Source organism: Egretta garzetta, unplaced genomic scaffold, assembly GCF_000687185.1.
Source record: "Egretta garzetta isolate BGI_Z169 unplaced genomic scaffold, ASM68718v1 scaffold211, whole genome shotgun sequence".
Lineage (NCBI taxonomy): Eukaryota > Metazoa > Chordata > Aves > Pelecaniformes > Ardeidae > Egretta > Egretta garzetta.
The window spans coordinates 573,868-586,727 of NW_009258673.1; the positions used below are offsets into that span (position 1 = coordinate 573,868).

The 12,860-nt window shown below is 38.4% G+C and overlaps 1 protein-coding gene across 3 annotated transcripts in view; it reads left to right on the forward strand.

The window, feature by feature from the left end:
* The window catches only part of DENND1A (DENN domain containing 1A), a 211,402-nt gene that overhangs the window by 121,593 nt on the left and 76,949 nt on the right, over positions 1 to 12,860 (forward strand). For all 3 annotated transcript variants that reach the window (XM_035888591.1, XM_009648821.2, XM_035888592.1), the window contains 2 exons: positions 2,751 to 2,852; positions 10,051 to 10,176. In XM_035888591.1, coding sequence (XP_035744484.1) covers positions 2,751 to 2,852; positions 10,051 to 10,176 — 228 coding nt within the window. The remainder of the gene's footprint in view (positions 1 to 2,750; positions 2,853 to 10,050; positions 10,177 to 12,860) is intronic.

A 12,860-nucleotide genomic window follows, 5' to 3' on the forward strand; every position in this document is an offset into this window, starting at 1 on the left:
TTAATTATGGCTACAAGTAATTCGGTAAGGATGGTTAAGAAAGGTTTGCAGTAGTGATATGCGATGTACATTTTCACCAAAGCACTTCTTTTCACTCAGCAAATCCCTGGCCTGTAGTAAAATTAGGTAAGGAAACTGTAACGTTCGTATTTGCTATTGTTCTTTGCTTCTCCACATTTTTTTCAGCAAAATATGAACATACTGAATATAGTCCAGTCTGTTTAACAGGTATCACTTTACTTGTAAAATCTCATTTAGATATTCAGGAAGCTGTGAACCATGGAATGCGACTGTATATGGCTTAGGGGCTATCCCTTCATATTTCGAGAAAATTATGACAACACGCAAACTGTACCTGTGAAAATTATCTATGTGTAGTTGTGATTTATAGGGTCCAATGAGATTTAATGTGAGAAATGCAGTTGGATGCTGGGAATTTTTGCTAAAATTCCAACAGGAGAGTAAATTTCCAGGTCAGTTGGGCTGATAGGTGCTATGTTTAGCAACAGAACCATTTGATTATCTGACAAAAGACCTTATAACTATAGGATAATACCTTTATCAAAGATTATAGTGAAAGGAAAGATGATAAAACCAGATAAGGATTAAGATGAACTGGTCAGTCTTCATTTCTCTAGAATGAGCCACAGTTCAACCATTGAAAAATTTTATTTTTTCAAATGCATTGCGGGATAGATGCTATAAATCAAGTTAGTCTTGAGCATTTTATTAAATTTGAGGGTTTGTCTCCAGGGAAATCCACTGTCTTAATACAGATACTGAAAAGTTTTAAAGATTGTGCTTTTCACAGTGTAAAGGTGTAGCGCAGCAGAGTTTAATATTAGCTTCCCTTTTAGGTACAATTATTTCTGGGCCATGTGTGGAGATGATTACGTTCATCAGTATTTATAGTCCTTGTACTGTGAGCAACATCCTTTTGTACTGGCAGATATCCGCTTGTCATGAGCCTATTCTTTGCTACAGAACCCCCCAACATTTTGCTGAAGGGAAGGCGCAAATTGATCGCCGAAGTTACAAAAACACCCATTGACAAGTTCAAGCACATGCTTGTTGCTTCTTTGGCAAGAATCAAGAGAAGGTTTTAATTCCTTCTGTCTTGTCCTACTAGCACTGGGTTTTGACAAGCTTCTGGCTTTGGTTAAGTACATTGCAAGACCTTTTTGTTGGAGTGTTTTAGAGTCCTCTGAGTATAAGGGAGATTTTTAATTTTCTGAAACAGGAAGGAGCAAATCAGTTTGTCTGGTGCTTCCGGACTCCTAGAAGGAGCAAGACTCCTGGATTGCTTTAGAGTTTATCAGATGCAGCCAACAGAGTGACCTTTGGTTCCTGAAATGTGGAGGAAAGTACCTGGTTTGTCATGTAGTACTTGTGCTTTTTATATGGAAAGCATTAAATGTAATATTCTTCCATTTCAGTTAAAGAAATTCCTCATGGAAGACCTAAACTTAAACATCTATGAAGTGTTTTTTTATAGTTGTTGGCTTTTTTCTCCCCCCTAAGTACAGAGCAGTTTTCTTTATAGACAGAGGACTGAGCCTTGAAAACTGAAGGTAATTATTTAGATGCCTAAGGCTCAACTTTGCCATTGTTTTAAAGCTCTAGTTCCTTTCTTTTAAAGGAAACAATTCCCCCCACCCCCCAAAACCTTAATTAAAAATTGCGTATCTTTTTGTTCATTTTCCTCTTCAGTAATTTCCATTTGCTCCGATGTATAGGTACATAGGTACTTAAAGGTTTGTTTATTCTACAGTTCCACTTTTTCTGATTTTTAATTTTCAAAGCTTTATTTGAAGAGGGCTTAAATACGTATGATTAGTCAGTGAAAGACAAAACAAGGATTCAATTCTCCTGTTAGTGGAAAAAGTGTTAAATATTTAAATGCTGCTCTGTTTCATATCAGTGATTCATTTACTGTTGTTTAATCAGGGACAGTGGTTAAATTTGCGTAGATCGCCGATACCTTTAGTCACTTACAGTCAAAGGCACTAATGACCGTTCTTTTGTGAAATAGGTTATGCTGTTCTTCTGTATGTCCAGGTACTGCTACAGATGATGTAAACACTCACACTGGATTAGAGGAATTTCTTTCTCTCAATTCACGGGAACAGGATGAAAAGTTTAGACTCGCTGAACATTAAGAGACCAGGATATGGCAGTTATTTTTCTCTTAGCTTTTCTTCATTCTAGTTATTTATTTAGTAACCTCTGGTAGTATCCATTTTACTTAAATACAGTTGTAAAATTATATCTCTTAGAGTTCCAAAATTCAACCTGGAATTTGGAAACCAGTTCCCATTCCTGAAGTCCTAGAAAAGTTGCCGTTTAGTCTTATTTGAATTAATTTCTAAATATAAAAAGATATACTTGAAATCTTGACTCGGCTAGAAACTGCTGAATGTGCAAACAGGATACTGGAATTAAGATAAACATTAGTAGAGGTGCTTGAAATAAATCTTTGCTTGAATAATCTCAAACAGTAACTCTCTGGTTTCAAAAATGTCAGTATGCACAGTGTTAAGAACTTCCATCTGCAAACTGAAGGTTAATTTTTCAACGTTGTAACGTATGAATAAATAAACCAAATGATGACAGAAAGACAAGAATGTTGGTTGTTTTGAAAACGCTTGAGGTTTTGTAATGCCATGATGCTATGCCATCACTTGTGTGTAAGGTTTAGCTCTGCATACTTACATTTTCTTTTCCCTTTTCTTGAATTTGCCCATATTTAGAAAGTAAGAAACATGGCCCTGGAAGATGTGGTGATTCTTAACGTAGACACCAACACACTGGAAACCCCTTTTGATGACCTTCAGAGCCTTCCTAATGATGTGGTATGTATGAAATGATTTATTCAGCGATTTCATTACTTAAAAGTGTAAATCCTTTTAACCTGTTCGGTTTGAACTGAGCTGTCTTATTGTGTTGCTCTTGTTATTGTAAGTAAACTGCTTTATCTCAAGTCTTTCCTGTTTTGAAGTGTTCAGCAATGTTTGTTTGAACATTTGCAGTCATATTTTTAAGCCTCCTAATGAAAATTATCTAATACTCACATAAGGTAGAAATGCTGCAGCAGCTCAGTTTCAGTTTTGGAACGGCATGATCAAGTTTCATCTGGAGAGTGTCTTCTATAGGGAAAAAAAAGATAAATGAAAACCACACAGGTTATGGTACATCTGAGCAGAAAACAAAAATTTTAACTTCTTTCTTCGTGGCGTGCAAAAGCAGTACTATTTGAAACCATTTTTATCCATTTGGCAAAAAAAAAGGAAATCCTGCATTTCTAAATTACTTTTATTTTCAAATGGCCTTTTTTTTCCCTCCTGTGACTTCTTCCAGGTGAGTTTTAATGAACTTTACTATTTTATATCCTGAACTATGATATCAAATGGACTACTTCATATTCACTTCTATGCTCAATGCATATAATTTGGAACTTATTTTCCTTCTCACTCAAACTTTTAATTGATTATTTAATTATTTTTTTAATATCTTGATAGAAATGTTGTATAAATACTTGATCTTTCCCTTTAATGAGACAAAAATACATCCAGCTTGCTACTTGCTGCTGTAATCACCTTCACTAAAGAAGCTGAGAGGGAAGAGAAACAGCGGGGGAAAATCTGGATTCCTTTTACTAGTTCAAAATATTGTGCTGACAGTTAGATCTATACCTTTTTATGTGTACTTGAGAAATAAAATTGATATGCAGGGAGCTCGATATAAGCTGGTCTGTTTGAGGAAAAGCTCAAGCGATGGTGAATACCCAGTGCCTCCTACTGTGACATCCCGTCATTTCTCTCTGATCGGTGGTGTGATCCATTCTTCGAAAACAGTGAGCTGGGGATGAAAGGTCCATCTTGATTGTGAACATTTTGGCTTTAGTCAAGCACTTAGTCTATAAAAGTTACTTCCATGAATTTTTCTGGCTTTATATAGTTTTTCATTTTGATTTCACTCCCAGCATCCAAATCTGCCAGCTGGTCACCGCTCGTGCCATTATCCACAACCCGGGGAATGACAGACTTGTAAAATTCATGGAATTGTGTAAGAAGCGTCTGGATGTAGCAAGCGCGGGGCCTCAGACATGGATATGATTTGTCAACAATCGAGTATTATATTAGATTTTATGAGACTTCATTAAAGGAGCTGTTGTAGGCGCGCTGTAGAACATCAGAAGAGACTTCACCAATAAACACAGAACTTCAAGCTTTGGAATGTAATAAATTTTAAGAGACTTCCTTCCTTTCATTATTTACTTTTACTTCACTTTTATAACAGTAGAGAGTTGTGTTTTATTAGTTCAAATTTCTTGATTCAGTTTTCCACAGGTCTATTTAAAAGCTGCATTTTATCTTGGAGGATGTTTGGAGCGTAGCAGAGGAAGTGCTGCCAGCAAATTCAATTAACTGGCATGGCTCACAAATAAGCGTACATGGTGTATTTTTTTTCACAACTGCTATATAAATACAGCTGGGATTAATATTTGTCGCAACAAAGCCTTAACTTGAATCGTGTTGCGTTGTGTAATTAATGTTTGGGATCAGTGTTTATGTCTTATTTAGCTTTGTTTCATTATTTTCGTTACCTAGATAATGAAGTATTCTCCTCTAGGTCTTTTCCTTTCCTTCAGACTGCTTAATATTTGGCTTTGACCACTAGAGAGCAGCTGCTCTTCTTTGCAAGAATTGAATTTCTGTTAGTTCTTTCATGCATCATGTGTTTGGAACTGTAAGTGGATCAAGTTGTTCATCTCAGCAGGGAGACTCTAAAGCCAATCCATTATACTTTTTTTTTATTTTCCTTTTTTTTTCCCCTTTTGCTTCCCTGGGAGGATGAGGCGATGCTGGGAGTGCATCTCCCCACTGGTCGCTGTTTAAACAGATGCATTTATGATCTGAGAAACTAAACATGTCTTAGGGGTTTCATGATCATAAATGGCTGCTGCGTCAAACTGTCCTGCCAGTTTTGCTACCTGATGTGAACAGTGAGCAATTCATGCACTGCTGAATTGACACCAAATTTACTTTGCTAAATTAAATCTCTCTATATTCAACAGTGAGGAGAAATATCATCTGTGTGTGTTGCATTTGCCATCAGGTAATTAATCCAGTGGAAAATTTTTTAAGCTGTTTTTTCCCCTCTCCTCGAACAGCTCGTTTAATCAAGTAACACAATGCCATGAAGTCCTATGATTATTTTACAGCTTCAGGTAGTGAGTTGTGCTTGAGTTCCGTGGTAGGCATGTTGCTACCTCAACTGTTGATTCTCAGAAATCCAGAACACGCTATTCATTAATCTTTTACTCCTAGGATCCAAACGAACATAGGCTGTAGTGAAATGCCTTTCCAGTTAACATTTGTGTCCCAGGAGCTGGACAGCACTGAGGCAGTTCCAGCAGAATCAGCTTAAATCATTTCTTTGCCCCGGTTTACCTCGGCAGTACCTGCTAGCAGTCAGGCTTCCTGAACTGTTCAGTCCGATCCCTGAAAATCAAGGTGTGTGCTACTGCGTTACTGATGGACTATTTGAAATGTGAAAAACTGCCCCTCCTTCACCTTCTGCTTCTGCTACGTTGCTGAAAATCTGGCAGCATGAGAACGCCCTGGGAAGTAACTTTCCTTTTAAAATAGTGAATATTAAAAAAAGAGATTTATTAAGGACTGTGATTACAATAAGTGCATCTGCTGCTGACAAGTCTCCTACACCACCGTCTGTGTTGCAAGGAATAGCAAAGAGGGGGTAGTAATTTTTTTTTATGCAACCCTTATGGATTTTTCATGTATTTCCAAATAAGTGTCATCTTCTAGTCTTAGTTGTAGTCAGAGCTTCATATTACAAGGGATAAAGCATAAGCTCGCTCTGTCAACTTGTAGTTTTTATTAAATGAAGCCCTGATGCAATGCAGCGTGCGCCAAAGAGCTCTTGCATATCTGATGGCTGTGAGAGTATTGTAAATTTGCACTAGCCTATGAATATCTTAGGCTGTCAGTAATTTAGTTGTATATGCTCCTGTTGTCCATTCATTAACAAGTTACCACAAGTAGGAAGCCTGTGTTACTATTTTTCACTTAGTGGGAAATTAACTGCTTTCAGGACAGCAAGAAGTACTAAACTACAACTCTATAGCAGAACCATTTTCTTAAAGGTGAATCCATTTTTATTTCTTACACTGTGTTTGCAATAGAATGTTTCTTGCTTTATTCATGTTGACAACTGAAAAGCCTTGGACCTAATTAAAAGAATTTCCACTAGCACCTTTACTGAACCATTTCATTATGCTGCATTGCACAGATTGCATTTTGAAACATGGTGATAGTTTAAATCTGACCTTTAAACCTGAACTGCCAGAAGTATAAAAATCTTCCTTAAAAACACTCTCAGGGTAGACTGCATGTATATGTGTCTGTTTGGCTAGAAATAATCTTCATATTGAGTGGTCACAGTCTTGGGGTTTTTTTCTTTTAAAATATTACTGACTCTTTAGGCAGGAAACAATCATAATTCTGCGTGTATAATCTACTTTTATCTTATGTACTAATTTATTCCAGAGTAAACAGGAATTTTTTTCTTACTTGTTAGTCTCTTTAAACATATTAACATTTTCTTTTTTAAAAAAACTGTGACATGCCTATTGCAATAGTCCTAACTGAAAGCATAAAAGTGTGCATTTATAAAACAGGCATCCTACAGCCTTCGACTTAGTCTTAGAAGAGAGCAAATGGTCTGAAAGCTTAAGGGATTAGGAAAATACCTATCAATATTCTACTTCTATACCAAATAGGGAAGCTGAAAGGCTGTGCCTTGCCTTCTGGACTTTTAGTTTGTTGTAAAATGAAGCATAGAGAGCCTTTTCCTTCTGCATAGATGGCAAGTTCTTTATCTGCCCATGAGCATGTAAAGAAAACCGCTTGTAAAAATGTTTGGGATTGATTTGGAAGTTACTTAGAGCTGTAGACATTTTATTGCATTTTTAAGAACTACCTGTAAATGGTTTGCATAAGTTAATATAGGAAATAAACACATACTTCATCACTACGACATCAGGCTCCTTCAAATCTGGAGAATTGGGCTGCTGGGGTTTGAAATCTGATGAAGCTTTTACATTTTGGAATAACAGAGCTCCTTGAGAGACATTATCTCAGTGAATAGGAGTGAGCTTATTTTATGGGCATGATAGACTAAGTCCGTTATCATGTGTTATGTTAATATGTGCTTATGGGCTCATTAATGCACGGATCGTTGCCATAAGCCATAGCATTCAGATTTATAAACAACGCTGGACACGCTCTTGATTATTTCTGTTATACTAAATAACTGTAATGAAAATCCTTCTACAGCAGAAGCTGCAGAAAATTTAAAGTAAAAGGAAATCTCTTTGCAATTGTTTTGGTAAACGCAAGTGCAAATGAAACACCTAGTTTTAAAAGAAGAAGATGCAGTGCACATTATGGATTATATATTTAACACCTATATAGCAAGATGAGGAGTCATGTTCCTGCCCTCCCCAAATCTAAGACTACAGCAGGAGGAGGTGAGGGATGTGTTACAGGAGGGGTAAAACTACCGTTGTTCAGTAAAATCAGCCTGCCATTTGCTAGTAAGGCAGGCTGGTAGCAAAATCCTGAGGCAGAAACGACTCACCTGGTGGGATTTTGGAGACAAGGATGAGGCCAGAAGAAGCTTTTGTAAGGAGCTGGAGGATGGGGGGAAGGTCTTGAAAATTAATTTGGACATTTGAACCATCAGCTTATATTTTATGAGGTGTTACTCGTACTCTCAGAATACACAGTTAGTTATGGTCACTACAACAGAATCTGCTTACTCTCTAAATAACATTCCTACAACGTTTCTTGCATAGTGTGAAGTATATAGAGCTACCCCAACAGAGGTTTTCAGAATAGCATTTGAAAAAGGAAGATTTGCTAGTTATTGATAGAATTATTTCTGTTAAATTCATAATATGGGTGTTTCTGGAGTCATTCGTGTTCTTCTGCAAATCAAGATGACTAGGGGTTTCCTGGCCTTCTGCTTTCCTTCTGAAATTGTGGCTCCTTCCCATCTTGCGCGTAAGGTATCTCATCAAACATGGGTTTTGCACGTGACATGACCTCTAAAAGCACTATCTGAATTTCTTTCAAGAATCAGCGCCCAGACTGTTGGGTTTGTATTGCTGTGTTGTGACAGAACTGTCTCAAAAACTTACCTTGTCCTGGTTCTGTCCGCAACACCAAAAAATTGCTACTGGCATAACCATTTGTTAATGATTTAACGTAACCTATAGCCGCTGCAGCACAGGCACAGCAAGCTCGATGTTAATCGTTGAAAGGTATTTTTATCTCCTTTCCCAGCTTGTATTTGGGAAAAAAAAATCCTGTCACTAACAATAATCTATAGATGCACAACCTTACTTCAGTAGTTACTGAGCTCAAAGCACTAGAAAAGAGACAGCAAACTAAGTCACAAGCTTCTTGTGTGTGAGCAATTCTGAGAACAGGAATGGATAATCCTCTGAAACTTTAGCCCCTGGTGCACACAGAAAACAAAGAATACTCGGGTGACCTGGATCCTGGTAGTTTTAAGTCTGCCTGCATAGAAATGTGTTTAGCTGATACTTGCTAAGTTGTGATCGGTAAGCGTCTGCGCAAATGGTAATGGGACCGTTAGGGCTGTGTTCGCCTAAAGTGCAGCTCTGTGAATCCTGAGGTAATTAAACACCTCCACAGTGGAAGGGAAAGGGCAGAGGGGGTTGAGAGAAGAGCCGTCCCGCGCACAGGTGGTTTAGATCTCTTGAGAAACAGGAAGGGAAAAAAACCTTCAGTGGATACTGACCAGTTTGAAGGACAGAATATCACTGCTAACTGGAGACTTGGAAAAACCGCAGGTTTTTGTTTCCTGGATTGCATTGGGTGTCCGTGGCGAGGCGTTGGCAGGGAGGCTGTGGGGCCTCTGTGAGGAGAGGCCGGGGGGGCCGGGGCAGGGCTCGGAAGTGGGCCCTGGCAGGCCCATCGGCGCCTCTGTGAAAGCACACGTAAGAAAGGGCAAAACACCTCGTGGCTGAGTGAGGAGCGAGTCCACGTGCGAGGAGGAAGGGGCGGCAGAGAGGAGCTGGTACGGACAGACCGCGGCCGCCCTTGCTGTCACCCTGCCTGCTCGGGGAGGAGGGAGAGGAGCGGGAACGGAGCAGGGAAGCTGAGCTGGGAGAAAGTCTGGGGGTGGAGGGGGGAGGTGTTTTAGTTCCATTGTTTCTCACCATCCAGCTCTATTTTAATTGGCAATAAATTAAATTAATTTTCCTCAGTTGAGTCTGTTTCTCCCATGATGCTAATTGGTAAGTGATCTCCCTGTCTTTATCTCGGCCCACAAGCTTTTTCTTCGTGTTTTCTCCCCAAGTCCTGCTGAGGAGGGGGAGTGAGAGAGCGGCTGGGTGGGTGTCTGGGAGCCAGCCAAGGGAACCCACCACATGCATAAATAAAACTCTCACTCTGTTATTTTCCATTAAGTCTCTGAAATTCCAATGGAATATAGCCTTAAAAGAAAAAAAAGAAAAAAAACCAACCCACTTGTATTTGTGGTGGCAAACAAATTTTTCAGACCTACAGAATTTGTTCTTAGCCTTGGTGGTGATGGATGGCCTGATTATGCAGAACAGTTTCTCTATTAGTCTGATGTCTGAATTCATTTAGCTGAAATTCTTTCATGGATTCTAATAAAGAATGACACAGAACTTTGTGGACTACCTTTAAAAGAGTACTCAACAGCACGTTAACAGCGGATTTTAAGTAGGAGGGAAGGTTGAAATGAAGCCTTTCTTTTCCTATTGGTTTCTGAATAGAATCCAGCCATATCTTAGAGAAGCAAAACAGCTTGAAAAGTAATGCTTTTAGAACTGAAAATTCAACTCTGAAATCACAATGTCACTTTCTGTCATAACTGCTGCTGTGGTTAGCACATTTTTCATTTAGTGGTGCCCCAATGTGTTACGCTTTGTTTGTGATATGAGAGTGATCTAGACCTGTTGTGTGATTTCAGGTTTCTGCACTGAAGAACAGATTGAAGAAAGTCTCTACAACCACTGGAGATGGTGTTGCAAGAGCGTTTCTAAAAGCACAAGCATCTTTCTTTGGGAGCTACAGAAACGCCCTGAAAATTGAACCTGTAAGTAGAAAATCAGTAGGCATAAGATGTAAATCTGCAGCTGTGGTGGGGAAAAAGCTGAGAAGAATTCCAAGTGTAGTATAACCTACTTTTACTGAGGTCAGTCTTTGGCTAACTAGCACTGAGAACAGTGTTTCAGTCCCTAAGAAAGAAAGAGGTGCAACAAGCATGTTCAATCACACATGGAGAAAACTTCTTACGGAAAGGTATGGGTGTTGCTTGTTTTTGAAGACAGATGATTAAAAAGTATAAATTAATGATTGTAGGAGGCTAGTGCAGAGTTGACCATTTTCTCTCACTGCAAAACCTGGGTATTCATTATATTATTTTTAAAGGTAGTAGAAGATACACTTTTTACACAATATACGCTTAACTGCGAAACATGCTAATTTATGGAATCACAGAGTTTAAGAGCATAATTAGTAAAGAAATTGTGCTTTTACAGAAATACGAAGAATGTCTGGAGTGGTAACTATTGACGATAAATGTTCTGTTAGGGAAATTCAATCTCTTGCTTCTGGTTCAGAGCTAATCTCTATTTAGCAATGATTAAGTGCCATCTGAGTGGGGGAAGGATTTTTCTGTACTTGATCTTGGGTTTTATTGCTTCTAGTGAGGCATCTGTTCCTGGCTTACTGCAAGTAGCTTCATGGACTTCAGTACAAATCAGTCCAGCAAATGAATGTATTTCCACATGTTTTGTGACTTTGCTACCGTGTACTTAGGGGCTTCCTTTTAAAGTGTGTACATTTTGCTGATAGACAGTTAGAGGCAAGGTAAATAGTGTGAGCAACATTCAGGTATAATTCATGAGATACGTCTCAGAAATATGGGGGATGAAAAGTACTAACTACAGAGTCATCCACAGAATATTTCCAAAATATTCTATGTTCCCTATTTCTGAAGCAGGAGAAACTAACGTGTGCAAGTCCAATGCAGTGATAAATGTCAATGTGGTGTCCACGGTCTCATTTGAACTACTGTTGTTTAGACCTATGGCTGCTTAACAAGAGGATCTCTGTGGAGGAAAAAATGTACTTTTGTCTCAATACCTTCTTATTTTATCTGCAAGCATTTGGAGGCAGAACGGAAAATTGGTGATAGCAACGGAGAGCTTGAATACCACTGGGAGATGCTTAGATGAGTTCTGAGTCTGAGTGGGGAGGTGAAATGAGCGGAGTGAGAATGAAAATTTACTAGTTGAGAAAAGGTGTTGTATTTTGCATTCTCCTGCTCTGTGGAGATTAATGAAGAGATCTGGCATGCAGACAAGTAATAAATCTAATTTTAATCATGATGTTAAAGGAAAAGACCAGAAGTTGGACTACAGGCATAGTGTTTCCTTGATGTTGAGGATGTTTCAGTAACTAAAATATCTTCAGTACTATAGTTTGTCTTACTGGCTATTTTTAAAGCCAGACTGAATTTTAAAGTCCAGTTATCACCGAGAAATAAACACCATTCCAACAATTCATAGTCAGGGTTCAAAAATTACTTCTGAAGTCAGCATGAGTCCTTCCACGTCATACAGAGGGAATCCATGTGTCGTGTGTGGAAAAAATAAATTGTGTTGAGTTGTGTATGTACATCTGGGTGCAAGTATTGGGCTTTTAAAGTGTCTAAAGTGAAATAGTGGGAGGTATTTAAAATGTTGTCCATATCAGTAACAAAAACGAAAGCAGTGAGGCACTCTGGCTGCAAGCCTCCTTTATCCATGTCGGGGAGACACTGACTTCCCTTCATCCACGCAGGCTTCCTTGTTCTCCGATGCTCCTCCCAGTAGTTGCCAAGCAACTCTGGAAATATTGGTGTATGCTTTGCCTGGATGTGTGTGTGAGATTAACTAGTTAAGGGATTTATGAAGAAAAATAAAAATTTAAATTGCTTTTCTGGAAATACCATCTGGTATTTTGAAGGCTGAATGTTAAAGATGAACAGTCGAAATCAGTTGACAGTGGCACACCCCTAGAACGTGCAACTTTGAGGGACAGTAAACCTGAGGAAGTAGAAGAAATTGTTTGGTCTGCTTATCATTCCATCAAAGAAAACTTAAAAACATAATTGTACAAATATGTCATAAAATCCAATTTTATTTTCTTAATGAAAATTTTCAGGGCTTTCTTTCCCAAGTCCTTTTGTAAATGAGAAATTTAATTTCTGATTATATATTTCAGTACTAAGATTTAGCTAAAGAAAATTGGCAAGTGTTTCCTGTGCTGAACATGTCAGTCAAATGACCTGCATTCTGTTTCCAGTTGGGCCACAGACATCCTGTGAGGTATTGGGCAGGTCATACAACTACTGTATGCTTCACTGGCCTTTTAGAATACACCAACAGTAAATACAGTTACTGAAAGACTCATCTTACTCTTAGGAACATCGCACTTAAAAATTATTTCAAAACTCTTGGAAAACCTGATCTGAAGAAGATGCAGCAAAACTCCAGACAATAGTGTGTAAAGAGTAAGACAATTAGGAAATGTACGTGCTAAGTTCACAAAAGAAAATGGGATTGTAATTTAATAACAAAGCATCATAATTGGCAATTAGTAAGGCATCTTGCAATTTAAAGCCCTGTGTTTCTCTGTTGTGCTGTACTTCGAATGCTGCTCTTGAAATAGGCTTCTGTACTCTCAGGTAATTCCATCTTCTACACAGCACTTATGTTCATTGTTATTTCCTGT